The sequence below is a fragment of the Myotis yumanensis genome, unplaced genomic scaffold (genome assembly GCF_028538775.1).
Source record: "Myotis yumanensis isolate MYYU_CA2020_CCGP unplaced genomic scaffold, mMyoYum1.0.hap1 SCAF_3, whole genome shotgun sequence".
NCBI classification, from domain to species: Eukaryota; Metazoa; Chordata; class Mammalia; order Chiroptera; family Vespertilionidae; genus Myotis; species Myotis yumanensis.
In genome coordinates, this window is record NW_027223754.1 from 207,462,757 (window position 1) to 207,488,653 (window position 25,897).

Sequence of the window (25,897 nt, forward strand, 5' to 3'; positions counted from 1 at the left end):
GGGGCCAAGGCCACAGGTGTGCACCTAGCCCCCGCCACATACACACGTAGCATGCCTTGCCCCAGCTAGTCCCAGGAAGAAGAGTAGACAGAGGCCGCTGTGGAGGTTCTGTCCGTGGTGCTGAATTCCCTTTAACCCCATCTTTCTCCAACCTAGCAACTAGAGCCCCTTGGGGAGCCAGGTAAAAATACAGCGTCCCTGGCCCCTCCTTTGGAGATTTGGGTTCTGAAGGTCTAGAGCTCAGGGGCCCTGGAATCTGTTTTTATCGAGCACCTGTGAGTCTTCGTTCTGGCCCGAGGCTGACTCTCTCACCTACGTAGTCGTTGTGAAGTGCCTGCTATGTGCCCAGCACCGTGCCAGACCCTATGAGGCACAGAGATGCATCAGACATGGTCTCTACTCCATGGGGAATTTACAAAATCATTTGGGACATGTAGGGAGGGGAGGAGGGCGAGTACTCCGTGTCTTATGTGGACACTGGACCAGGTACACCCTTCAACTTAGCCTGCAAGGTAAGTAGGCACATGAAAACAGTCATATTCCTAACCATACCATTTGCACCTTTCCCTAGGGCAGGGGTGGGCAACCTTTTTGTGAGTGCGTGCCAAAACCAGCAAAATCTCTGACTCAAAATTCTTCTGCGTGCCAACCCTAATTTTTTGAGAACATGTTACGCCTACTTGATATCTCTTAAGGTGTACGTATGTGAAGAACCTTGAAGAAATAATAAAATTCATTCGAGCGACAAAAACACAGTATATGATGATGAAAAATACATTTATTTTTTAATGTATACATGTACACTGATAGTCCGACAGAAAACTTTATGACTCCGCTTGATATTATCAGTGGGACTTTTGCTGCTGCATCACTGATGACAGAGATTTTACATCAGGTTTATATTTCGTGACCTTCAGAGATATGCACGAGCTACTACTTTCATCCGTCAGGCTACTCCTATTACGAGACTTAACAAAATTCATCACTGAGAACAAAGATTCACAAACGTATGTGGATGAAACCAAAACACTGGTCGGATCTAGGAAGGCAGGGAGAGTTAAGGCAGAGGCATAGAAATTGCTCTTCCCCTCTCTCGTCAATCCATGTCTATGGTCTTTAAGATAACTTGTTATGTGAAATTATTTATTTATCTAAGATGCACCTACACTGAATTTATCTGAAAAATAAAAAAGTTGATATTAGGAAAAAAATTGTAAATGGAAGATTATAAGAAAGGGTTTCACGTGCCAGCAAAAGTTACTGGCATGCCATGTTTGGCACGCGTGCCAGGGGTTGCCCACCCCTGCCCTAGGGTCTCCACAGCTCTCTCTGCAAGGCAGCATGGGATGCATTCTGCTCCTTCTCACCTCCTCATGGATCAAGCCCCAGATCCAACATCACTTCCCACATCAAGGCTTCTTGGCCGCTGCTGCCCCGCAGACCCCCAGATTTTAGTCCTCCCTCCTCGTGCCGCGTGGTTGCATGTTACCAAGGACATGCGATGCTGTCCCAACGGGGATTTGAGCTCCCTGTTGAGGGTAGAGCTTGCACCTGAGTCCCCTGTGTCGCCTCTGACCAGGGACATCCCGCCACCCCACCCCAAGGTGAGCAGTGGATTCTTACTGGCTGGCTGGCTGTGGGAAGTGGGAAGTGGCTGGAGGAATGTGTCCAATGACTGTGCCCAGGAAAGTGCTGTGGGTTACAAAGCAGCTGGGACCAGTGCTCAGAACCAACAGAAATCAGGGTGCCCTGCGGGGGGCGGCGGGGACCAGGCCACCAGCCAAATGCAAATCAGCAGGGGTCAGGGGCAGCCTCTCCTTTCTCTGGCGTTTGGGGAGAACAGGAAGTGGAGTCCGGGCAGCTGTTTCTGATGAAAATAAATGTTCTCCGGGCTTGAATGTGGGGCATGGAGGAGGGGGCAGGGGAAAGAGAACGGGAAGGGGGAGAGCCTCCCAGAGAAATGGAACACGCACAGGCCCTCTCTGCCTCAGTCTGCTTTCTATTACGGCAGTTTCCAAGCACCCACCAAAGTAAAAATAATAACATAATGAACCCCATGTGCCCATCACCAGCTCCAACAACCATCCCTCTGTTGCCATTCTCATTTCATTCTCCCCCCGGGCACCTTGTTAAAAAAAGATTCCAGATGTTTTATCATTTTACTTATAAACATGCCCAAAGGTGTCTCTCATATGTTACAACGTCAAGGAAAACCTCCATATTGTTATCACACCTGATAAAACTAACTATTTCTGAATCTCAATCGAATAAAGTCCATGTTCAAATAGTCTCATTTTCCTCAAAAAATGTCTTTTCAGGATCCATTTATTTAACCAGGACCTCAACAAGGTCCATATATTGTATTTTGTTGTCATGACTCTCGATCTCTTTCCATCTCTCAGCTCTCTCAGTCCCTCTCCTCCTTTTTTATGCCCTTTTACGTGTTGAAGAAACGAGGTGCTTTGCCCTCGTTGTTGGCTGGGTGGGTTGAACCCTCGTGGTGTCACTTAGCATGTGCCGCTGCTCCCCCTGTTCCAGGAAATGGGCATTTCGATCAGAGAGCGGCTCTGTGAAGAGTCGATTACTTCGATAAGCAGACCTCCTGGGCGGAGCTGTGCCCCTCCTACTGCATCTACCAGGAGCACTGAGTCAGGTGTTCCTTTGGGGGTTGTACTAAGGGTGACCGGTGTCACCCGCCTGATCTCCCCATTAGGAAGCTCCCTGCCGCCTTCCCCCAGTGGTTCTAGCACCTTCCACAGAATCTGAAAGCACTCGCAGACCGGGGAGAGGTCTGAGGAACCCACTCGCTCGCTTTCCTACTCATCCCACAGGATTTGTTGAGCATCTACCGTATGCCGGGCAGTGACCTGCAGGGACCAGAACCAACACGCTCCCTGGGATCGTGGAGCCATCGGTCGGATGGGAGCAGACAACCAATACGTGAGCGAGCGACGCACCAGGAGACATGTCTGCGAGGGTTAGAGCTCTGCAGAGCGCCACCGTGGAGTGAGGTGGCCACCGTGGCATGGCAGCCAGGGAGAGCCTCCCTAGGAGAGGACACTGGAGCCCGATCCAGCCATGCAGAGATGGGGGTGCACTCCAGGGAGAGGGCCTGGGCACCCACCAGGAGAAATGGGGGGGCAGTGTGCCAGGGCCTGTGCAGTGGGGAGACCAGCAAGGAGGCTTCTGTGCAGGTGGGACTGACAAGGGCTGGGACCTGGGTGGCGGAGTGGAGAGGGAGGCCAGCCCAGCACCCCTTTCACCCCCTTTTACAGCCGAGAGCGCTGAGTTCAGAGAGGGCAGGGAGGTGGTGCTTCTTAAGACGCTACCCGCGCCAGGAGCTTCCTGTGCAGCCTCCAGAGACCACACAGCACGCTGTGTCGGAGTCATGGCGCCTGTGTCACAGGGGAGACCAGCGGAGGTGGAGCCGGGCCTGGAGAGGCTCCTGACCTCCAGAGCCGGCCCACGCTGAGGTGACCTCGGCAGGGCCAGGTGCCTCACGTCAGCTCTGGCACCCATAGCCCTGTGACCTGGACCAAGGGCTTCTCCCTCTCTGTGCCTCAGTTTCCTAACCTGCAAATGGGAGTGACATGTGCCCCAGGGGCACAGCAAGGCCAAGATGGGGTAGTTCAACCTGCCCCTGCTCCCAGCGCCTGCCCACGGGCCCACGAGGGTCACCTCAGCACAGAGACAGGCGGCTGCACGCTCTCCCATCCAGACACACACAGGGTTAAACCCAGCCTCCCTCCTCCATCCCAATTCTGATCCTTGCTGACTCTGCCCCCCTCCTCACAGCTATTTTGGGACAATGGAGGCAGCAGATGGCCTGTACCCTCCACTCTACCCTCAGAATTTGGGAACAGCCCGCGAGTCTGATGCTGCTTCCCTCAGCAGGGCGGCAGGCCGCCTTCCACGTGCAGCGCAGAGAGGACCGGACCGGACCCGACCGGACCATGGCTCTGGAGCACACACCACCCCCACCCCCACCCCCACCCTCCCCCCACCGGGCTGCGGGGCCGGGCCACTCCTCCTGGCTCACACCCCACAGACGCAGCCCAGGGAGACAGAAGGCTTGGAAGAGCCCAGCCCTCTGGCCCAGCACCTGACCTGCGTGTGACCCTGAGCACACAGTGGCCCCTCGCTGGGGCTCAGGCTGCCCCCCGGAAAACAGGGCTGAGGCTCTGGGGCTCAGGGGTCCCAGACAGGGGAGCAGCAGGGACCAGTCCTTCCAGGGCTGGATGGTGTGTCCACAGGAGCCCCCACCCCTTAGGCCCTCTCCTCCCCCTTCCCTCCTCCCCCAGCCCAGAGCCCCACGGTGACCCTGACTCCCCGCATCACTGGGCGTGGTGCGGGTGGGGAGAGAGACTTCCCATCCCTAACCCGCCCCAGCTGAGCACCACCGGCCAACATTTCCCACAGTCACTTCATTCATTCATCCAACCGCTCTGGGACCGACATTCTCAGGGCACTTGCATTTATTCAGCTCCCACCTTGGCTGTCACGCCCCCGCCCCCCCTCCCCGCTTATCCGACACCAGAGTCTGAATCCTTCAGCTCTGAGTCGCCACTCTGCCTTCTGATTCCCTGATTCCCTGGCCTCCCACAACCCAGGCCTGAGGGCAGAGGGAAGGAGGAGGAGCTCCCGCATACCAGCACCTCCTGGCACACACATATTCACACACGTGTACATGTACACACGTGTGACGGGGGCACAAACACATACGTACACCACACACAAGCCTTAGCACGGACACGTGTAGAAGAAAGAGCACATGCCACACACACACCTGTCACACCATGACGCACACACGCTAACAGCAGTCGCCGTTCTCTGTGCCGGGCGCTGGGCCGGGCCCGACACCGCATCGTTCCATCCAGACACCAACCCAGGAGGAAGGTATTCCCTTTCTCATCTACCAGAACAGGAGCATCTGGGCAAACAGGCCAGAGAGACCTAGTGGATTCCCCAAGGCTGCACAGCGAGGGCAGAGCAGGGATGGATGGCTCGGGACCCAAATCAACGCCACTGTGACAGGCAGACCAAAAACCCCGCCCCATCGGGGACATGTCAGCCGCGTGTAACAAAAACCTGGGCCAAGAGAGACGTGAACAAACAGGGGTTTACTTTTCTCACAGAACCAGATGCCAGACAAGACAGGTGCGGAGGGTTGTCCTGGCCTCTGCTTCATGGCCGCCAAGTGGCTGCCCAGATCCAGACATCGCACCCACAGCCACAGCGGGAAGAGGGAGGGCGGGGCGGCAACACTTTCCCGGACTCCTCCCGCTTGGCTTTGCCCAGTTCACAGGAAGGGACAGGGCTCTGACTGCAGCAGAGCTGGGCACGTGGAAGCGCCTAACCGCACGGGGAGCTGAGAGCGAGCAGAAGGCTCGTCAGGCTTGGCTGGGACCCATGATGATCCACCGTCGGCTCCGGGCAGGCTGACCCTCCAAACAAAACCGGGGGGCGGGGGGGGGGAGCTGGAGACGGCCAGCAACCACAGCACCTGCCACAGACCCTGCCCTCGGCCGCCTTTCCCCCTGGTGCCCCGCGGTTGCGGACCAGGCCCAGGGACCCCGGAGTGAGTGGCGGGCCCAGTGCTTGGCCCAGGGAGTGACAGAGACCAGAGCTGGGCTGGGGCCACCCCCCACCCAGAAGCCCCTGTAATGTTGCTGAGGTTTCAGACTCCTGAGCCCCCGGCCAGCTCAATGGCCCCCACCCTGTTCAATTCAGCCACCCAGGGCCCGTGGGAGCCCAGCCCCTGGGGCCTCTCTGACTCCACCGGGTTCCTGGGCCATCCGACCCTCGTCTCCGGAGCCTGGGATGCCTTCACCACCAGCCACCATCCGATCCTGGGCTTGCCCACCACTCGGCAGCCCTGCCGGGGACTGCCCACCCAGGCACTGCCGCAGGCCCTCGGGCTGCCTTGGGAGGCGAGGGACCACCAGAGGCCTCAGCTCCACAGTCGCCCGGCAGTTCCGGGCTCATCGGGCCACCAGCTGTGGGCACCAGGGAGTGTCGGGGTAGAGGAGACAATGCAGAGAGCGGAACCTAAGGAGAGACCAGAAACGGACCAGGCGTCACCCCACTCCTACCCTTACCCCACGGGCTCCTGGGGGTCAGGGGGCGCACGTCACAAGGACGGATTGGAGCCTCAGCACTATTCACATTTGGGACTGCGAGCTCTTCGTTGTGGGGCTGTCCTGTCCGTTGCGGGATGTTTAGCCGCGCCCCCTGGACTCTGCCCACTACATGTCGTTAGCATCTCTCTATGTCGTGACATTCAAGCATGTCTCCAGGCATGGCCAGGTGTCCTCAGGGGCCCTGGCTGAGAACCGCTGCCTCAGGGACGCCTCCAAGGCCAGCGGAGCCAGAGGAGGCCCAGCTGAGCCGGGGCCTTCCAACCCTGCATAGCCTAGCCCAGTCAGCTCCAGCCCCTCAAGCAGAAACCCATGGACCCTAGAATCTTCGGGCTTAGAGAACGTAACAGCAATTATTAAACCTCCTGGCAGCACAGCCACAGTTTGCACACCTCCACTGATGGGGAGCTCACCCCATTAGAAGGAACCCGCTGGCCCCCAGTCCTTGGAATAGTTATGTCTTCTGCTCCACCCCCACCCCACCCCCCGAAACAGACAGCTATATAGAACTTCAGAGCCAGGAGGCCTGGTCCCCCATGGGTTTCTTAATTCAGATAAATCCAAAGTCCAGACCCAAGACCTTGTGGGGAGAATTGGCACCACCCTCCTCTCTTGTCCCACATTCCAGTCCCACTGCCTTCCTCTACCTCCTGGAGCAGGCCTTGTCCCTCCTGCCACCGTGGGTCACAGGCTGTGCTCTGAGCTGCTCCACGGCAGCCAGGGCTGAGCTGAGCAGCCCCAATCAACCTGGGGCCAGTTTAGGGCAGAACCAGAAGGTGCCCAGGTGACATCTCAGCCCCCGTTCCAATCTTCTACCCACAGAAAAGAGCCACTGAAGGGAATCAAGGAAACAAAGATCAAATAACACTTCCCCAGCGGGGCCTGCGGGGCCTTCATGGGAGCAGGTCCTTGCTCAGCAAAGACATTCCCATATTCCAGAGGACCGGGGCTGTGAGGGCCTCCAGATGCACAGCACCCAGCCTCCTGGGGTTACAAAATGGGGAGATTATGGCCCAGAGAGGGCAAGGCACTTGCCCAAGATCACACAGCAAGCCAGCGGCGGAGCAGGGACTAACATCATGCCCTTCACTCCCAGCTCTGTGCTGTCAGCCCAAGGGCCTCTCTCACACCCCTCCCTCCTGGCTCGCCCACCTTTGGGTGCCTGGGCTCAGCCCCCACTCCTCCCGTTCGACAGTTTCAGCCCCAGACCCACCTGGAGGGGTCCTCCTCGGGGGAGAACGGGCCCTGCAGCTTAATGACGTTGAGCTTCCCCTCAAAGACGCCGTAGCTGAGGGTGACCTGGGCAGGGAGAGACAGAGAAGAGGGGGGAGGGTTGAGGGGTGTTCCATGGGGACGCCACAAGGGGGCAGAATTGGGGGGAAGCAGGAAGGCACACAAGGCATTTTGAGGGCTCAGAGAGCCTGCCTCTGCGCCTGAAACCCCATTAGCGGAGGGTGCGTCACTGAGGACCCCCCATCCCCACCCCCACCCCCCCCAGCACTCTAAGTGTGAAGCGCACCTTCAGGCCCAAATCCCATTGCAGCCCCAACAGTCCAGCTCACTAGGAGGCTGCAATGATTCCCTCATCCACAGGTTGGGAAACAGGCCCGAGAGGGAAGGCATCTTTCCAGTACGCTGTGTGCCTGGTGGAGGTTTCCCGAGGCTCACTGTGGGCCCTCTCAGATCCCCCTCCACACCCCAGAGCCTCCAGTTCTCCGCAAGCAGCAGGGACTCGGGATCACGACCCCAGTCCAAGGCTGTCAAGGGCAGTGGCTATTGACTGTCAGCTTAGGGGCCACCCCACCAGGGCTCAAATCCCCCTCTGCCGTGTACTAATGTGGCCATGGCTAGTTCCGCTCTCTGGGCCTCAGTTTCTCCATCTGTGGAATGGAAATGTTAGCACCAACCTCCTGTGCGTGTTGTGAGAAACCAGGGAGTTAAAGAAGATAAGGCCCCAGTGTGGTGCCCGGTATAGTGAGTGCTCTGGAAAGCCCATAGGGTGCCCTGGTTACCCCATTTGGGTGCCCTGGTTACCCCATTTGGGTGCCCCGGTTTGGTTGCCTCAAATCTGCCCCCCTTTCCTGGCTTCAGGCCCTGAGGTGCTAATGGGACCAACCCCACAGCCAGCTCCAGGCCTAGTGACCTACACTAACCCTGGGCGCTGACAGGAGACCCGTCACATGACCCAAGCGGCCGCCTGACCAGTGAGCGCAGCCTTGGGATCTGCGGAAGGAGGCACCCTCCTCCTCCAGGTGAGAGAAACCTGGGCTGCCGGCGTGCCAGCAAGCGGGCGAGCTGCCTGAGAACCGGGCCAGCGTGGGGGAAGGCAGGTGAACGAGGGGACAGACCCCTAGAGCCAGGCCCAGCCAGGCCCCGTGAGTCCAGCCAAGCCCTCAGCTTCGCAGGCGCGCGGGCCCATAACCGTCCTGTCGTTTGTCCAGTCCCTGCTGCTTTGCTATCACCGGCTGCCGAAAGGGCTCTGACTCGTACTGTTGGATGGAAGATGTCAGGGGCCCCCCAGCCAGGACCCCCTACAGGGCTGGACCCTATGAGCTGGAGAAGAGCATCTGCAAGGCCGAGCCAGTGGGACCGCAGTAGCCATCACCCCTCCCCGAGCCTGACTTCATGCTTCAGTGTCCTCACCGAAGACCCGTCCTTCCCAGTAACGTCTGGGTTAGAAGGAAAAGCAGCGAGCAGTGGGCAGGGAAGCTCTGAGGAAGGGAGGGAGGTACCGCTGACAAAGGGCAAAGCTGCCAGGGCAGGGCTGGTCCCTTCAGAGGGATGTGGGGAGGACGGCAGGTTGAAGAAAGGAGAGAGGGACAGGAGGCAGCGGGTTGGGAGCAAGGTTATCTGAACCTGAAGACAAGCTTCGTCCCATCTGGGCAGGTCCTTCCAGCTGGCACTTGGGGACCAGTTCAAAGAATTTTAGCATCACAACCCTGGAGGTCTGAAGGTGGAGAGTCACTGTATGCCCTTAAGGCAGCGGTTCTCAACCTTCCTAAGGCCGCGACCCTTTAATACAGTTCCTCATGTTGTCGTGACCCCCAACCATAAAATTGTTTTCGTTGCTACTTCATCGCTGTAATTTTGCTACTGTTATGAATCGTAATGGAAATATCTGATAGGCAGGATGTATTTTCATTGTTTCAAACTGAACATAAAGCATAGTGATGAATTACAAAAACAATATGTAATTATATATGTGTTTTCCGATGGTCTTAGGCGACCCCTGTGAAAGGGTCGTTCGACCGCCAAAGGGGTCGAGACCCACAGGTTGAGAACCGATGCCTTAAAGGGTCCTCTGACACCCTGGGCCTCAGTTTCCCTGTCAATAGGGGGACAGCCCAAAACATGAGCACCTCCCCACTGCCACGTGCCCTGGGGCCGCTCACCTGCTCCGGGAGCTGGGCAGCCCCCAGCAGCTGCAGGGTCTCCAGGTGGGAGTGGAAGAGGGGGCTGGGCTGCAGGCGGCCGCCCAGCTTGCACTCAATTATGTAGCCCACCGTGCAGTCGTCAGGGAGCCGGATGAGCGCAGATGTGTCCACGAAGCGGGGGCCGCTGAGGGGTAGAGCCGTGTTATGGCCACTGGCCTGGACCTTCGACACCTAGAGCCCCCCTGCCTCCCAGAAGGCTCTCCTGGGACCAGCTGGCAGAGCAGAGCCTCCTGCATACGGTGTGACCTGGGCTGTTGCTTAAGACCCTCCTACTGCAAAGCCCCCATGCATACACCAAGCGCCACCTGCTCTCAGCAACCCCCACCCTCCCCCACCCACCGGGGGGTCTCTGCTTACCTGGCCCATGGGGCCATCTTCAAAGCCAGTTTCCGGCTGATGCAGAAGCCAGCACCCCCAGTGGCAAACCAGAACTGGACCAGCCTCTAGGGGGAGAGGAGGGGGGCGAGCCTGGGGTGAGGGGGGATGGGGGTGGGGGCAACAGCCAGGCCACCCCTCGCCACCATCTAGCATGGCGCCAAAGCTTTTTAACTCACGCTTCCCTCGAGGCTTGCTACAGCCTACCATTATTATGCCCTTTTTATAGATAAGAAAACTGAGGCCCAAGTCACATTGCTAATCAAGGGTCTAACCAATTCGACCAGTTAATTGGTTGGATCCAGTTTAAAAGGGCAGGTGCGCTCTCTGTGTGCCCTGCACACCTTCCCCGCCCTCCCCAGAGAAATGTCTTCGCCTTCCCCCATGTGGTTTGAGAGGGGCTACCAAGCACAGCACCTGCTCCCCCAGGCCACAGAGGTGGGCGGGAATGATCACAGGGCCACACCTCTTGACCAGGTGATTGGCTCAGCAACAGGCACATCACTGAAGCCAGCCAATCAGAACCCTTTCCTGAGCTTTCTATGCAACTGTGAGGAAGAGATGTTTTCTTCGCCAGGCTCGCAAGCTGTAACCCTGATGCCACCTACTTGGGGACACATACACCTACTGCTCCTGCCACTCCGACCCCCTGGGACCAAGAGCGCTTTTCCACAAAAGAGAGAATGAGACTCACTGGGTAAAGAGAACAGGCAGGCCTGTGAGCCCCTGAGGCCAGAAACCCCTAGACATCTCAACCTCAGGAACCAATCACATCCCTTTGGGACTTGAAACCCTTCCCGCCCCTGCCCAGCATCACCAAGCTCCTCCAGCTCCTCTGCGAGGCCCCGTGAGTTCACCCTGGAACTTCTCTAAGGCTTTTGAGAAACACTGGACCCTTTGAGCTGTACCATCCCTTGGTCAAGCCAATTCCCTACGGTTACCTTCTCCCACGTACACAGTTGTTGCTTCGTTGAGGCATGTGGCATGGGGTTGCATCTCCCATGATGCAGCAGTGAGAAGAAGCCTCAGCAGGGAGTTGGGAAGCCTGGGGTCCCTGCTTCCCCCACTTTAAGAAAGTCACTGCCCCTCCCTGGGCCTGATTTGTCACCTGTGAGCGCGACACTGGCTCTAAGTTCTGAATCGGACGGTTCCCCTGGCCCGGAGCATCCCCCTAAAACCTCTGTGAGCCGACCTCGGGGAACACTGCCCTCCTACAGGGAGGTCAGGGCTCAACAAGGCGGAATGAATGGCTTCTTAAGGACCTAATACACAGGAGGTGCCTAACAGATGCTTGTTTAATGAATTGATGATAATTATAGTCACACCAGCAGTAACACTGTAACCTCGGACCCTGAGCACTGGCTGTGCCGAGGGCTATGCCGTGGATGAGGTGCCCAAGATGCACAGAAGTGAAGTCACTTGCCTGAGGTCCCAGCGCTGGGACTAACCCCAAGCCAGCAATCTTGTCCTTTTTTCTGTCCCATGCTGGCTGGTCCCAGGCTCTGAACAGGCTGGGAAACTTGGGGGGTGGAGTCCTGGCATCCCACGGGTGGGGTGTGTGCCAAGGAGGGCATTCGTGTGCGTTGTTGGGGATTGGGGGTGTGCCCCGCAGGGGGCTGAACCCGCTCAGAGATGAAGGCTGCGTTGGGTGCCGACTGCTAACACTTACTAGTGTCTATTACATACCAGGTCCCATTCCAAGCACTTGGATAGATGCCACTTGATTCTCTCTCTTTTTTTGCTCTCAGCCACCCTATGAGGAAGAGACTATTCCCACCCGTTTCACAGATGAGAAAACTGAGGCACGGAGAGGTAAGGAGACTTCCATCAAGGTCATGAAGCCAAGAGGTGGCAGGGCTGGTGGGTGAACCCAGGTTGTCCAGCTCCAGAGCAAAGCTCTCCACCTCTGAGGTCAGGGGTGAGGTGGTGTGGGAGCCTGGGGGACCCCTCAGCTCACCTGAAATCGACTCACATACACACACCCTGGGGCCCCGGAGGATTTAATTAGGACTCGGAGGCTGATTAGCTGCTGATAATTAAGGTTTTGTGTTGCTCGCTCTCTTGGTTTCCCTAATGAAGCAGATGGTGACCGAGGGAGGAGACAGCCCCATGCGGGCCCAGCGCCTGCTGCAGACGCTGTCTCCAGAGAAGCACAACTTGCCTTTTCCTGGGGCCCAGGGAGCCCTGGGGGCCCGGGCCCCCCACACGGAACCCCCAGTGGCGTCCTGGGGCAGGTGGGCACACAGGCAACATACCTGGACTCAAAAATTCTCTGCTCATCTGAAAGTCAAATTTAACAGGTATCTGGTTTTGTTTATTTGTTTTCTCAACCTGGCAACCCTAATCAGTGTCCACCCAGGCCAGAGCGGAAGCTGGCGCTGGGGGCCCTGTTATGTCAGGGGTCAACTCTCCAGTCGCAGGTTAGTGAAGTCTGAAGGGAGGGGGTCCCCTAGGGGAGGGGAGCGTTCAGGGGCCGAGGCCTGGCGGTTAGCCTGCCGACCCGGCAGTATTCGCATTTGAACAACCTGCACAACCACACGACGCACCAGGTGGCTAGGAGCCCAGCTCACCCCCACGCTCGCGGCGTGACCAGGACCAGCCACTGCTCCCCCGTGACCAAGGCCCGACCTTGCCTCTCTGCCTTCCTGGCATGATCTCAGTCTCCCCATTCCACAGAGGGTCCGAGGTAAAGCCACCAGCCTGACACACAGCGAGACCCAGAAAGCCCACCGCCTCGTCCACAGCCCTGCCCCCAGCCTGGCCCCACCCCAAACCCCACAGTCCAGGCTGGCCCCTGGCTGGTGGACAGGGCCCGAAGATGCCAGGGAGGGACCGACCGACCGTGCGATTGTGGGGCTGCGGCTCCGCAGCGTGGATGGGCCGGTTCAGGCTGGGCCGGCCGACATACACATCCAGCGTCTGCGGAAAGGCCTTTAGCAGCTTCAGCAGCGCCCTTGCGTTGACATAGTTGTCATCATCCACGTGGCAGAACCACCTGTGGGGATGGGAGGGGGACAACGAGCTTGGAGGGGGCTTCCCAAGGGCTGCCAGCTGCTGTGCCCCCATAATCTATAATAATCTAAATAATAAAAGCATAATATGCAAATCAACGGAACAGCCAAACAGCAGACAACCATCCGGACGGACGACCACGCTGACACCCACCGCCGCCAGGCCAGCCAAGGCAGGTGCGATGCGACTGGTTGGGGGCCCGGCCATTGCCCCATGATCGCCCCAAAGAGGGAGGCCCAGGCCACGGACCAGCGGGCTGCAGCAGATGGGCGGGGCCTCCCTCTGTGGGGGCGGGAGGTAGGAGGGGGCAATCCATCCCGGAGCCCCGGCCAGGTGGGCAGGGCCTATCTCTTTGGGGCAATGGATCGCAGAACCCTGTGATCAATTGCCCCAAAGAGGGAGGCCCTGGCTACCCTGCAGCGGTGCTGTGGTGGGTGGGCGGGGACTCCCTCTGTGGGGCAGTGGATGAGGGAGCGGGCTCCCAGACTGTGAGAGGGTGCAAGCCAGGCTGAGGGACACACCGCGCCCCCCACCCGCCCGCACGAATTTCATGCACCAGGCCTCTAGTCAATCAATGAACAGTTACCGGGTGGGGTGGCTCTGTGCCAGGCAGCATCTGTGTAAGCTCCTGAAGAAGATCTGCCCATTTAACCAGTGGGGACTAAGACTCAGAAAGGTTAAGACACTTGCCCCAGGTCACACAGCCAGTGAATGGCAGGATTTGAACCTGGACCGTCTGCCCAAAGACAGACCACAGGAGGCCTTACACGACGAAATTCACAGGACCCAGGCGACGTCACTGTTTTGGCACAACACCCCGTTCAGGAAGGGGCCTGAGGCGAAGGTTACACCTGCCCTCAGAGACGCAGACGCACTCACCGCAGTCCACTGGCCAAGAAGGCATCCAGCTCAGCAGCCATCTTGCAGGACAGGGCTGGGTGGCTGTGCTCCGCAGAGCAGTTGGTGACCACTAGGTGGGGCCCTGGAGAAGGGAGGACAAGTGTGAGGCCCCTGCCCGCCTCCCCCCCACAGCTCTGCACACAGGCCCCGAGACAGGGCGGAGCAAGGCCAGTCCACCACTCCCATTTCACACACGGGGAAACTGAGGCCAGGGAGGGCTGACCTGCCCAAGACCCCATAGCTGATGGACTTGTCCAGCACAGCCCCTCCCCACACCCACACCCATTTCCGGGGAAGAAGCTTGCTCTGCTCTGGGGCCAAGGGGAATCCCCACAGGCCAAGAGCAGGCAGCCCTGTTTTCCGGGGACTCCCAGGCCAGGGGCAGCCACCCCCCAGCCCAGGCGGTTACCCAGTCTCTCCTGGAGGCCTTCATCCCGGCTGTCAGTGAAGACAAAGGTCTGGGAAGAAGAAGGAAGAGTCAGGATGGGGCTCCGCCAAGGGGAGTGGGAGGCGGGGAGGGGTGCCTGCAGCCCGAGGGTCCACCCGGCCAGGTAGATACGCACAGCAGACCCCGCTGCTCCTTCAGGGAGGGGCACACACCCTCGCCCGGTCACGCTCTCCCTTAGGACAACCTGACTCTCAGCGACACCCCCATGCTACATACACACACACACACACAAATGTGGGGGCTAAAGAAATAGTAATACTTTCCCTCCCACCTTCTACCTTCTTCTAGCTGGCTAGTAATCAAATTAACAGAGAGAGAATCATAGGAGAAAGTCATAGTTTTAATACATGTGCATGGGGAATCCACGGAAGCATGAGAGTTCCAAACACAGTGGGGCAGCATTGGGAAGATAAGACATTTTGGAGAAAGGAGAAAGGGGGGAGGCATTAGATTTCAGGAGTGAGGAAGGGCCATTTGCAGGTAGTTAGGGAAGAGCAGAGCACACCCGGCAGGAAAACCCTGCAGCTCAACAGCAGCGAGAGACGCAGGAGGTGTCTGGGGAACTGTGAAGGTGAAGATTCTTAAGGTGATTGAGCCAAGGCCCCCACTGAAGGCAGGCAGGAAAGGGGGAGGGGCAGCGGCCCTCGGGGTCTGCTTCTTCATCAACAGCTTCAAGTCACAGGGTGGCAACACCTTTGTTCCCTCCACAAGCCACCTTCTGCGGACACACAACTTCGCTGTGTGCACCCACCCATCCCTCTCACTCACGCGGCCCTTCACAGACCAGCACCCAGAGGGACCCTGTCAGTCACACGCCCCTGGCAGAATCACACACACACACACACACAACACACAGAGTCCCACCTGGCTCCTTCTCAGTCACATATACACAACCCTAAACAGCATCAGGAGACAGACTGCGTGAAATGACCCCCAAGCCGGGCTACTGCATCACTTAGGGAGCAGCCACAGCTTCACAGCCACGCAAAACCCCTGTGCGAGTGCGGGGGCGCCACGCATCTCAGAAATCCTGCATCCTGTCCCCATGCAGCCCTCCCGGGTGGACAGGCCCCCCACCAGGGCCTTTCACACTCCTGGTCCCGACTAAACACGGAGACGGGTATACCGTCTGTCCCCCTCACAGATGGCAAAACTGAGGCGACACGAGGGACCAAGGCGTGTGGCAGTTGGCAAGTGGAGCCGGGATTCGAACCCACAGGCCTGGGGCCACTCCCTACTCCCAAATCCCGGCTACCCCGGGGGAGGCGCCTCAGGCCCAGAGCCTCAAGCCCGAGCTCCGAGCTCCCCGGATCTGTACTTTCTCCTGGTCTCCCCATCATTCTGAGATCAACTCCTTGGGGTCACTGTGCCTCCTCTCTTTATCTCACACCCTCCCCCCAGTCCAGTCTGTCAGCTGACCTTTCACCTTTAAATGACCCAAGATGCAACTTCTCCCCACCAGCCTCACAGCCCAGGCCTCACTGCGGTCCGGTCCGGCCCACCCTCCCCGTCACCTCCTGCCTGCTTTCACGTCACCTTTCGCCCGGGCTCCCTGCTCCTCCTGCCCCGGACCCCATGTCTGTTTTCAACACAACCCCCGAGGGAGCCAGTAAATCAGCCAGGCCTTTCCCCGCTGCTCCCTGGCAAACTTTTGCCACCAGATAGTGGAACTCTTCTAGAGTGTGCAGCCTGAGCCAAATGGGCCAGGGAATGTTTGCGGAGGGCGAGGAAGCGGGAATGAAAGGAGGGGTCCCACCGCAGGGCCTGGGGGCTGGGCAGGCGCATGGGAATCCTGAGGTTGGCACAGGGCAGCGGGCAGTGTCCTCTGAGCAAGGGTTGCATTTGATTTGTTTAAAGAGAGGACCCTGACAGTGGCTAAAATCTTGCAGGAAAACAAAGGGACAGGCAGCCTGTTAGGGGGAGGGGAGGGGTGGCTGGAGGGCCATCTGCTCCAGTGGAGGGAAGTGAGGGACCCGCGCTGCTACCCACCCCTCCCCCCCAGCCCTGGAGGGGACTGTGGGGAAGAGAAAGGCTCCTCTTGGGTCACAAAACACGCCTCCCCCAGCCCACCCCTTCTGCCTGGGACAAAGGCCTCGCACGAGCCCCAGCCGCTGCCACAAAGGCCCACCTGCCGCCCGGCCGCCCTTAACCAGCTGGGGTGGGCGCCCAGCCCTGGAGTTAACCAGCTTGCGCCAGCTCCCGATGGCAGAGCTGCGTGCGAGAGGTGCCAAGACCTTCCCGTCCTGTGCAGATGGGGAAACCGAGGGCTGGAAGCGGGAGGGCTTTGCCAAGGTCACAGAGAGAGAGGAGCCAAAGGCTGGAGAGGCAGCGAAAGTGGGTCTCCCTGCCCCCCTCTCCCCCCTTCCTCCGTTTGAGCCTCCTTCCTTTTTTCACCTCTGCCCTGAAAGACAAGATTCGGGACTCCGCCCCCTGCACTGGGGGGCGAGGGCGGGAGTTCCGCTGAGTGAGTCCATCTCCCACCCCTGTGAACTGGGCTCCTTTTCCTGGCCTGTGCAATGGGAATATCCAGAGTGTCGGCCAGGGACACTCTCCTCTTACCCCGTTAGTTCTTCTGGCCGGTCCGATCGTTCAAACAGCACATTAACAGGAGAAAATCACATGTTAATACCTGCACACCGGGAATGCACAGAGGCATGAAAATTCCCAAAATAGGGAGACTTCTGGACTGAGAGGGGGAGGCAGGCAGTTCAGTTAGATGAGAGGGAGCAAACATTTGCTAAACAGATTCCTGCAGGGCCGCCAGCAATAATGGACTCGAAGGGGGATCTAGGGAAGAGCTCCTCACGCGCCGAGGTGGCTGTGCTAAGGCTCCTGCCCCGGGCCAGCTTCTTCTCTCCCCGTCTCTTTAGGCACGAAAGGCAGGGGTCTGAGCCTCTTCCTGAGTACGTTTCAGCTCGAAACCCTCTACATGCCAGGGTGGCACCTTGTGGGGACCCCATGATGGCTACCACGTGGGGTCCTTGGGAGGGTTAGATTGAGTGATGGCTCTGACTCGCGGCCCCTTAGATGCTGAGCGGGTTCTCGCCCTGGCTCCCGGGGTGGCATCTGGGATTGAACTGGGGACACACAGGGGTTGGCTGCTTGCCTCTCCTCTCCCGGCCCGGTCCTGCCAGGCCCAGCCTCCCGGGCTGGAGGCCCAGGACCCTTTCCTACAGCCCAGTGACCAGGCAGCTGGATCCCGGGTCTCGGCAGAGAAGACAGGGCCCTGGCCAAGAGGTGGGGGCTGGTCCCACTGGGCTCTGTCCCCTCAGGCCTTCAGGGTGACACACAGGCAAGTACTTCCTCCCCTTGGGCCTCAGTTTCCTCATCCGGGGCAAGGACACCCCCATGGTGATCCAGACAAGACAGGAAGGGGCCTCAGACCACGTGAGGCCACACTCCCGGGCACACACAGACACAGCGCCATAAACAGGAAGGTCTGCGGGGAGGCCAGGCTCAGCGACTTCCGCCAGTAGAACCAGAACCTCCCCCAGACGAGAAGCTATGTGGGGGGGGGGGGGAGGGGGAGAGCAGGGAAGAGCCTGGGGTGCTGGGGCCCCGTGGGGAAGTGTCAATCCAAGGATCTAGGACATCAGGGCCAGGAACTTGGGATGGGGGGATCCTCTCCCCAGGGGCCCCTGGCCTCTTCCAGGCATCACCTGCCCCCATTCTCGGTCCCCAGGAGTCCCCACACCCCTCTGAAGGCTCAGTCACTTCCTTCCCTGAGCCACCGCCAAAGTGGAGACAGCACATGCGTGTGTGTGTGTGCATGTGTGTGTGCGTGTGTGTGTGCATGTGTGTGTAAATCTGCCACCCCCCCCCCCACCTTCCCCAGAGATGGTTCCCAACACCCAAACCACTGACTTTGCTTGAGGAGGGCGATGGTTGAGGGAAAGGGAAGAACCAGGAGGGACTCAGCTTGTAGAGCCGCCTCTGGGGGAAACAGAAGTCACCCACATGCGTCTTGTCAGCATGTCTACTAACACTGACACTGGCTCCACACGTGTCAGTGCACACACATGCGCATGCACACACACACACACACACACACAATCCCACATGCTGGGCCGGCCCTACCCCGACCCCTGCCTCAGCCTCCACAGTCACAGCACGTCCCCCTCCTCCCTCCCTCGGAAACTGCCCCACAGGAAATGAGCCAGGGGGTCAGGGTGCTCCCCTGGCACACCCTGGGCGCCAGAGTCGTGGGTGCAGGGGCTGCTGGGAATTTTGAGAGGATGCCTCCCATTCCGCCCTCTCCCAACAGGGCCCACCTAGATGGTCCCCTCCTCAGGGGCTCCCCCCTGTTCTCACAGCACCAGGGCCTGCCCTGGGGCAGCCTGGCCAGGCTCATGTCAGCCAGGACCCCTTCGAGGCCTCTGCCCCCGCTGCTCAACACCCACCCCTGCCCCCAGTGCCAGGCTGGGCCAGGCTGGGCAGGAGTGAAGCCGGCACCGGCACAGCCAGGGAATAGAGGGTCCCAGGGGGGACCCAGAAGCCGGGGGCATGAGCCCAGCCTGGCCCCTAAAAGAGACGGAGCAGTGGGCCTGAGGGGTAGCATGCCCCAGGGCCAGGGAGGGCACAGCCAGGACCGCAGGAGCCCCCAATCCTGGGAAGAAGGGGGAGTGGGCAGGTGGGGGAGCCGCTCCTCCCCAAGGCTGCCAGGGACCCCAACCCATAGAAAAGCCTTAGAGTCCCGCAGGCCAGGGGCCACTCCTGGGGCCTACGGTCACCAGCGTGTCACCTGTTCCCTGGTCCTGGAGACCCACGTGTCCAGCAGCAGGTCCAGGCGAGAGCGGTGGAAGGCGCGGGTTGTCTTGACGGCGATGTAGACGTCCTGCAGCTGCAGCTCCGGGGGCGGCGGGCTCGGTGGGCTCAGCCGGGGGGTCTCCTGCACGCTCTTCGGGGACCGGCTCACGTGGTAGCGAAGGGAGAGGAGCCCCAAGCACAGGAGGGTGAGGAGGGCTCCTGCCAGGCCCCGGAGGAGCCGGCACTGCATTGGCCCTGGGACCCCAGACAGCTCGGCCCCCAAATCCCAACTGGACGGGGAGGGGCTCCGGCAAAGACAAAAGTCTGGCAGGCATCGGGGGCCAGCAAGGAGGGGAGAGCTGGGCGCTGGAGCTCGGGCCCCAGAGGCCAAGCCACGGCAGCCCCTCTGCCTCTGCTCCGCCAGCCCTCCACCTGCTCTGGCCACCCTCCCCACCGCAGCCCGCCCCGCTCTGGGGCTTCTGGCCCCGCCCCTCCCTCCAGCGCAGCCCAAGGGGCGGGGCCGGCCCATGGGAGCCCCAGAGGTGGCAGCTAAAGAGGCAGCTGAAGGGACAGCCCCATTCCCGCCAGCTGCTGCAATGGGGGTGGGGGCAACAACAAATCCTCCGTGCCAGGGTGGAAGGGAGGGCCCTCCGGCCTGCCCACTCCCCAGAGACCGCCCGCTGAGCTCATTCAACACCCATTGTGTTGTGGTGCCCTGCTCTCTCACCTCCCGGCTTTTGCTCGAGGTTCCCCCTCCTGGACGCTCTCCCCCCATCCCCGGCATCCTCACCCATGTTCCCTCCACCAGGCTGAATTCTGTTTCGATTTTTAAGGCTCAGCTCAAGGGCTCCCTCCTCCAGGAAGCCTTCTCTGATGCCCTCACAACTTCCGAGGCCCCCACAGTGGTTGGCTCAGTCCCTTTGGTCTTCACAACAGCACTAGGATGGCTACTCCCAGTTTAGAGCTGAACACATAAGGCACAGAAGGATCTAAAATGGCCCGGGCGGTGTGGCTCGGTGGATGAGCATCGACCTATGGACCAGGAGGTCATGGTTTGATTCTTGGTCAGGCCATATGCCCAGGTTGCAGGCTCGACCCCCCAGTAGGGGGCGTGCAGGAGGCAGCCAATCAATGATTCTCTCTTACCATTGCTGTTTCTCTCTCTCCCTCTCCCTTCATCTCTGAAATTAATAAAAATAGTAAAAAAAAAAAAAAAAAAAAAAGATTGCTTTTCCTTTATACTCTCTCCAGTCCTAATGTAGGGCTGGGCCATAGCAGGCCCAGCTCAGCCAGCTCAGTTCACACCCACGTGGTACTTCCTTACATTTAATTAATAAATACTTATTGAGCTGCTATGTGCCAGGCACTGTCCTAGACACTGTAGGTTCGGCGAATAAAAAAGAAGAAATCTCTGCCCTGATGGTCGCAGGAGGAAGACGGGCAATAGGTAAGTAAAATGTAAAGGCACGGGGAGGTGAACGTGCTGTGGAGAGAACATAGTAGAAAGGGGGCCTGGAAGCAGCTGGAGAGAAGGGACTGGGATTTACTTATTATTTATTTTTTTAGTATGTTTTCATTGAATTTTAGAAAGGAAGGGAGAGGGAGAGAGAGGAACATTGATGTGAGAAACATTGACTGGCTGCCTCCTGCACGCACCCCGACTGGGCACTGAACCCACAACCTGGGCATGTGCCCTGTCTGGAAATTGAACAGCAACCTGACCTCCCGGTGCACAGGGAGGACACTCAACCAACGGAGCCACATCGGCCCTGGCAGGCTCGCAACTTAAATAAAGTGGTCTCGGAAGGCCTCGGGGCGAAGGCGACATTTACCATTTAAGTAAAGACCTGAAGGAAGGAAGGGAGTGAGGCAGGGACCCAGCCCACAAAAGGAGAAGTCTGGCAGGCATCAGGGACCAACCAGGAGGGGAGAGCGAGCTGGGACCAGGAATTGAACCGTGACCTCCTGGTTCACAGGTTGACACTCAACCACTGAGCCACGCCAGCAGGGCTGGAACCAACCCCTTTGAATCCCCCTGCTAAGGGCTAGCCCCATGCCAGGCCCCTTCACAGCTCATCTTCCCAGAACAGTATCACCAGGCTTCCTGCCACACAGACCAGGGCTCAAATCCTGACTCCGGCCAGGTGACTTCACCTCTCTGAACTTCACTTTCATCATTTATAAAACGAGGACAACGTAAGACTTGGTAAAAATTAAAGGATTCGTGGACTCCTTCACCCCATGGGAAGGTCCCCTAACATGGGACCAGGCAAAGGTAGCTGAGCTCCCAGGTTCCCACCTCTTCACCCAGACTGCTGGGTCCTTAGACCATGGACGAGGCACACAGCAAGGGGAGAGGTTCATTTACCCAAATGAGAACGACCCAGTTTCCTCCCCCAAGGAGCCCACAGCCACCCACAGAGGCCCGCCTTCCTGCCACAAGACAGGGCAGGGCATGGCCAAGGAGAAGCCCCAAGGCTGAGAGAATCAAGCAGGCTTCATGGAGACGGTGTCTGAGCCAGACCTCAAAGGACACTAAGAGTTAGGCAGCCCCCGCCCCTGAACATCCCAGCCTCATTTCCTACCACTTCCCAGTGGCCAAACTCAACCCATTTCCTGCCTCTGAGCCTTTGTTCTTGAGGTTTTCTCCACCTAGTAACCCACGCCCCCAAAATCTCCCAGGGGCCAGCCCAAGTTCATTACCGTTACCGAGAACACAGTCATAGGAGGACCTAGGACAGCACATAGGCATACAAGTCCAGTAAATGCTTCTTGAAGAAAGGAGTCACCTCAAACTCAAGTGGCACCTCCTCCAGCAGGCCTGCCGGGGTTTCTCCCAGCGGAGGTGACTGACTGCTCCCTGGAGGAGGTCTCAGGGACCCGACTGCACACTGAAGGCTTGCTCTTGGTCCCCTGGACTCCGCAGCCAGGCCCTTAAACCCAAGACCACGCTCCGCTGGCTTCCGTGTCCCCACCCGAGGGGACACTCCTTTGATGATCAGACACAAGCAGGGCTCACGGTGGGGGTGGCCCATCTGTGGGGCGCTTCTCCGGTCATCCGGGGGCAGGTAAGGTGATGCCAGCACAGATGGCGGGCGGCTCTGGGGATGAGTCAGGAGTGAAATCTGACCCTCCCCAAGGGCAAGAGGGAACCTGAAAGGTGGTATCAAGCTGAGCTGCAGGTGGGGACAAGTGTGCCCCCCACCCCCACCCCCACTAGGGATGCAAACAAGCAAAAGGCCACCAACTTCTATGACAAACTGTTTAATGTTCCATAACGTGCAGCTTCTGAGTGAAAAGGGCCCGTTCAAACGAGCCGTACATTCTGGTGCCGGAGCAGCCGGGCCCCTCCCCACCTGTCCCTCTGGGAGGCGGCAGGGCAGGGAGGAGGTGCTGTGAGAACATGGTCCTGGGTGTGCTCACCGGGAACACACGCGTGTTAAGTGCCCGAGTGTCACGGGGGTGGGGGACATGACATTTACACAGGAGAGAGAACCACGGACACGTGTGTGACCTGAAGACACGAGACGCAGGCACGGGTGACAGTGGACCGGGGCAGCTACAATGCCCACGTGTGGAGCTATACACAGAAATGTGACTGACGGGGGGTAGTCCCAAAGGTCGGGCTCGGGGCTCCTGTGAGCAGAACAGGCTGAGAGCCTGGGAGACCTCGAGTGCCCGGGGGCAGGCGGACAGGAGCCTGCCCGTGAGAACTTGGGTGTACACAACAGTACACAGTAGAGAGAACCCAGACGCTCGGGTGGGCAGTGACGGAGGGACACAGACCCACGAGTGGGGATGCGGAGACCGGAGGGCTCACAGGAAGGCCCCGAGCGGCAGGTACGGGCCGGAGGGTGGAAGCTGTCGGAGGGCTCCGGCTCCGGCTCCGGCAGGATCCCTCGGTGACAGCCCGGAGTGGAGCCCCAGGGCCTGGGAAGGCTCAGGACACAGAGGATGTCGCAGGCTCAGCTCCGCCACAGACAGCAGGGTCTCCTGGGGGCGTCTGAGTGCTCGAGGAAGTCCCCGGCCCCCAGAGGGGCCCTCAGGCCTCGCTGCTGCTGCTGCTGCAGACCCTGCTGCTGGCTCGCTCCACCCACACGAGGCGGGCCTGCTCCTGCAGGATGCGGCCACGAACGACCTTGGCCAGCTCCTCCGAGTGGGCCCACGCGTGGGCAGGCACCTTCACCCAGGAGCAGGGCAGCGCCCAGAGCACCTGCTCCGAGCTGCGGCACTGCCGAAGCAGCTCCGAGTCCCGCCAGCCCGGCCGGCCCAGCAGACCCCTGCGAGAGAAGAGAGTGGGCAGTGGGCAGAGAGGGGCACAGAGAGAGACAAAGACACGGAGAGTTAGAGAGAAAGGACAAACAGATGAAGGCAAAAAGACAGATGGCAAAGAAGGAGGGAGAGAGAGCCAGACAGAGACAGACACCCCCAGAAAGGAGGTTCGGGTCCGGCCTCACCTGACTTCCCGGACATTCTTCTCGGTCACCTCCACGTGGATGACGATGGGGTAGATCTCATTCTGGACCAGCTCCCGCACGCCCCGCGTGCCCAGCTCCAACAGGCAGTGCTTCTTCTCGGGGGTCAAGGTTACATTTTACTCCGGCCCAGAGACACTAACGTCCCTCCCCCACACACACCCCAGCACTGGGCTCCACAGCGCCGCCCCTACAGGGTCCTGCTTCCCCATCCAGAGGGACCTTGGCAGTGAGGGAACAACGAGGAGGGCAGGCAGGAGACCTGGGGAAATAAGTCACTTCGCCTCTCTGGACCTCAGCCTGCACATCTATAGGATCAAGCTAATTCCTCCATCCCTCCCCCCGCCCCAGTGTCCCAGCCCGCTCCCAGGGCAGTGGAGAGTTTGCGGACACGGAGACAGATAGGTGAGATGTACCAGCCATTCATAGGTGAGGAAAGGCCCACAGAATGGAAGGGACTTCCCAGAGCAGCCCCCACCCCAGCACCTACCTTCCCAACAGACTCCTGGATGGCACGAATCCTGCTGCCCAGCCCAGGGGTGGCAGGCCGGGCCTTGGGGGCTCCAGGAGCTGAGGGTGCGCACTGCTCCTCCCCGGACAGGCTTTCTGGAGAGCAGAAAGAAGCCAGAACCAACGGCCAGTGGGCCTGGCTGCCCCAGAGTGCCACCCTGCCCTCCCCTCTCCGGGCACAAAGGCTCACCCGCTGGGCACACTTGGAAGTCCAGCCGGGAGTTGGGCAGGTCTAGCAGGTTGCGGATGAGCCGAGGCGCCAGGCACTCGGGCAAGAGCACCACGGGCCGCAGGGAGGGCACCAGCAGCGGCCGCACCAGGCTGTAGGGTTTGAGGCTCCACTCCGGATCTGTGGCAGGGGCGGGTGCAGAAGAGATGAGGGTGCAGGCAGGGCCCCAGCTCCTCTTTTCCCCTCAACATTCAAAACCCCATCACTTCCTCTCATGCCCCCCATCTTTTTTCCCCTTCTTAAGTCCTGCGGCTACCCCCCACCTTCTGCCCTCTCCCCGCTCCCTCCTCCCTACACACACACACACACACACACACACACACACACACACACACACACACACGCTGCCCAGTCCTCCCTGGGACTTCTGCAGTAGACTCCTCCCTAATCTCTGCCTCCCTCTCGCCCCCTAGAGGCCACTGTCCTCTCAGCAGCCAGAGAGAGGTTTTATTTTTTTTAATATATTTTTATTAATTTCAAAAGAGGAAGAGAGGAGAGAGAGAGAAACATCAATGATGAAAGAGAATCACGGATCGGCTGCATACCCACTACTGAGGATCTAGCCCACAACCCTGACTGGGAATCAAACTATGATCTCCTGGTTCAAAGGTCGATGCTCAATCACTGTTGCTCAAACACTGGCCAGGCCAGAGAGAAGTTTTAAAACTAAAGTCAGATCTTATAACTCTCATTTTTTCAATGTGTCAACGTCCCATGACTCTTAGGAAAAAGACCACATCCTCCTTGTGGGTGACCCAGCCCCGCCAGAGCCTGGGAGCAGCAAGCCTTGCACCTCATCACAGACTCCCCTCCTACTACACACACCCAGACCGCCCTTCAGCTGCCTCCTATCACAGGGCCTGCCCGTGCCCTGCGGAGGCCGAAGCCCCACCCGGGCATCCAGTTCTCCTCCATTACAACTGTCACACTTTGTAATCATGTCCATGAATGAGATGATGTGGCCGGCAGGTAACTGCCTCTCCCCATCCCCAACAGGCAGTAAGCTTCAAAGGGGTGGGGGTCCACTGTGTCCTGTGGACCAAGAATGACAGTTCTGACACTTGATACCAATGTCCTCCAAACACACCATGCACAGCCATGCCACCGGGCCTTTGCACAAGCTGTGCCTTCTTTTTTTTTTTAATATATTTCTTTATTGATTCTAGAGAGGAAGGGAGAAGGAAAGAGAGATAGAAACATCAATGATGAGAGAGAATCATTGATCGGCTGCCTCCTGCACACCCCTCACTGGGGATCGAGCCCACAACCCAGGCATGTGCCCTCGGTGGAATCGAACCTGGGACCCTTCAGTCTACAGGCTGACACTCTATCCACTGAGCTAAGCCAGCCAGGGCATCTTTTTCTTAAATGTTTTTTGTTGGTTTCTTAGAGAAAGGGGGAAAGAGAGCAACACCGGTCAACTGCTCCCATACACACCCCAACTAGGACCAAACCCGAAACCTGGGCATGTGCCCTGACCAGGAATCAAACCGATGACCCTTTGGTGCACGGGATGACGCTCAACCAACTGAGCCACACGGGCCAGGACAAGCTGTGCCTTCTGCCTGGAACAAACTCCTCTTCTTCCTTGAAAAACTGAGTTTAAACAATCTCCCTTCCTGCACGTGTTC

The 25,897-nt window shown here is 58.9% G+C and overlaps 2 protein-coding genes across 5 annotated transcripts in view; both read right to left on the minus strand.

Annotated features, from left to right (window-relative positions):
- Positions 1–5,101: 5,101 nt before the first annotated feature.
- On the minus strand, positions 5,102–19,488 carry MFNG (MFNG O-fucosylpeptide 3-beta-N-acetylglucosaminyltransferase). Its single transcript, XM_070411066.1, has 8 exons — positions 19,048–19,488; positions 14,268–14,316; positions 13,838–13,940; positions 12,788–12,941; positions 9,929–10,014; positions 9,530–9,695; positions 7,351–7,436; positions 5,102–6,048 (listed from the first exon to the last, which is right to left on the minus strand). Exons 1-8 carry the CDS (start codon positions 19,300–19,302, stop codon positions 5,982–5,984), a joined length of 966 nt encoding a protein of 321 aa, XP_070267167.1. The 5' UTR covers positions 19,303–19,488; the 3' UTR covers positions 5,102–5,981.
- Positions 19,489–22,300: 2,812 nt separating this feature from the next.
- The window catches only part of CARD10 (caspase recruitment domain family member 10), a 64,300-nt gene continuing 60,703 nt past the window's right edge, over positions 22,301–25,897 (minus strand). For 2 of the 4 annotated variants that reach the window (XM_070411069.1, XM_070411067.1), the window contains exons 18-21: positions 24,228–24,386; positions 24,018–24,133; positions 23,510–23,625; positions 22,301–23,332 (exon numbers count right to left, since the gene is read on the minus strand). In XM_070411069.1, the coding sequence (XP_070267170.1) occupies positions 23,095–23,332; positions 23,510–23,625; positions 24,018–24,133; positions 24,228–24,386 (629 nt within the window). In that variant the 3' untranslated portion in view covers positions 22,301–23,094. The other 2 variants (XM_070411068.1, XM_070411070.1) reach the window with 2 other exon arrangements.

What these genes read in the sequence shown, in the direction of transcription:
- MFNG (XM_070411066.1), bottom strand. Translation starts at nt 19,302, where the DNA reads ATGCAGTGCCGGCTCCTCCGGGGCCTGGCAGGAGCCCTCCTCACCCTC. An exon ending in TCTCCAGGACCAGGGAACAG is followed by an intron (nt 14,317 to 19,047) that starts GTGACACGCTGG and finishes TCTTCTTCCCAG; the next exon opens with ACCTTTGTCTTCACTGACAG. An exon ending in AAGATGGCCCCATGGGCCAG is followed by an intron (nt 9,696 to 9,928) that starts GTAAGCAGAGAC and finishes TCTACCCCTCAG; the next exon opens with CGGCCCCCGCTTCGTGGACA.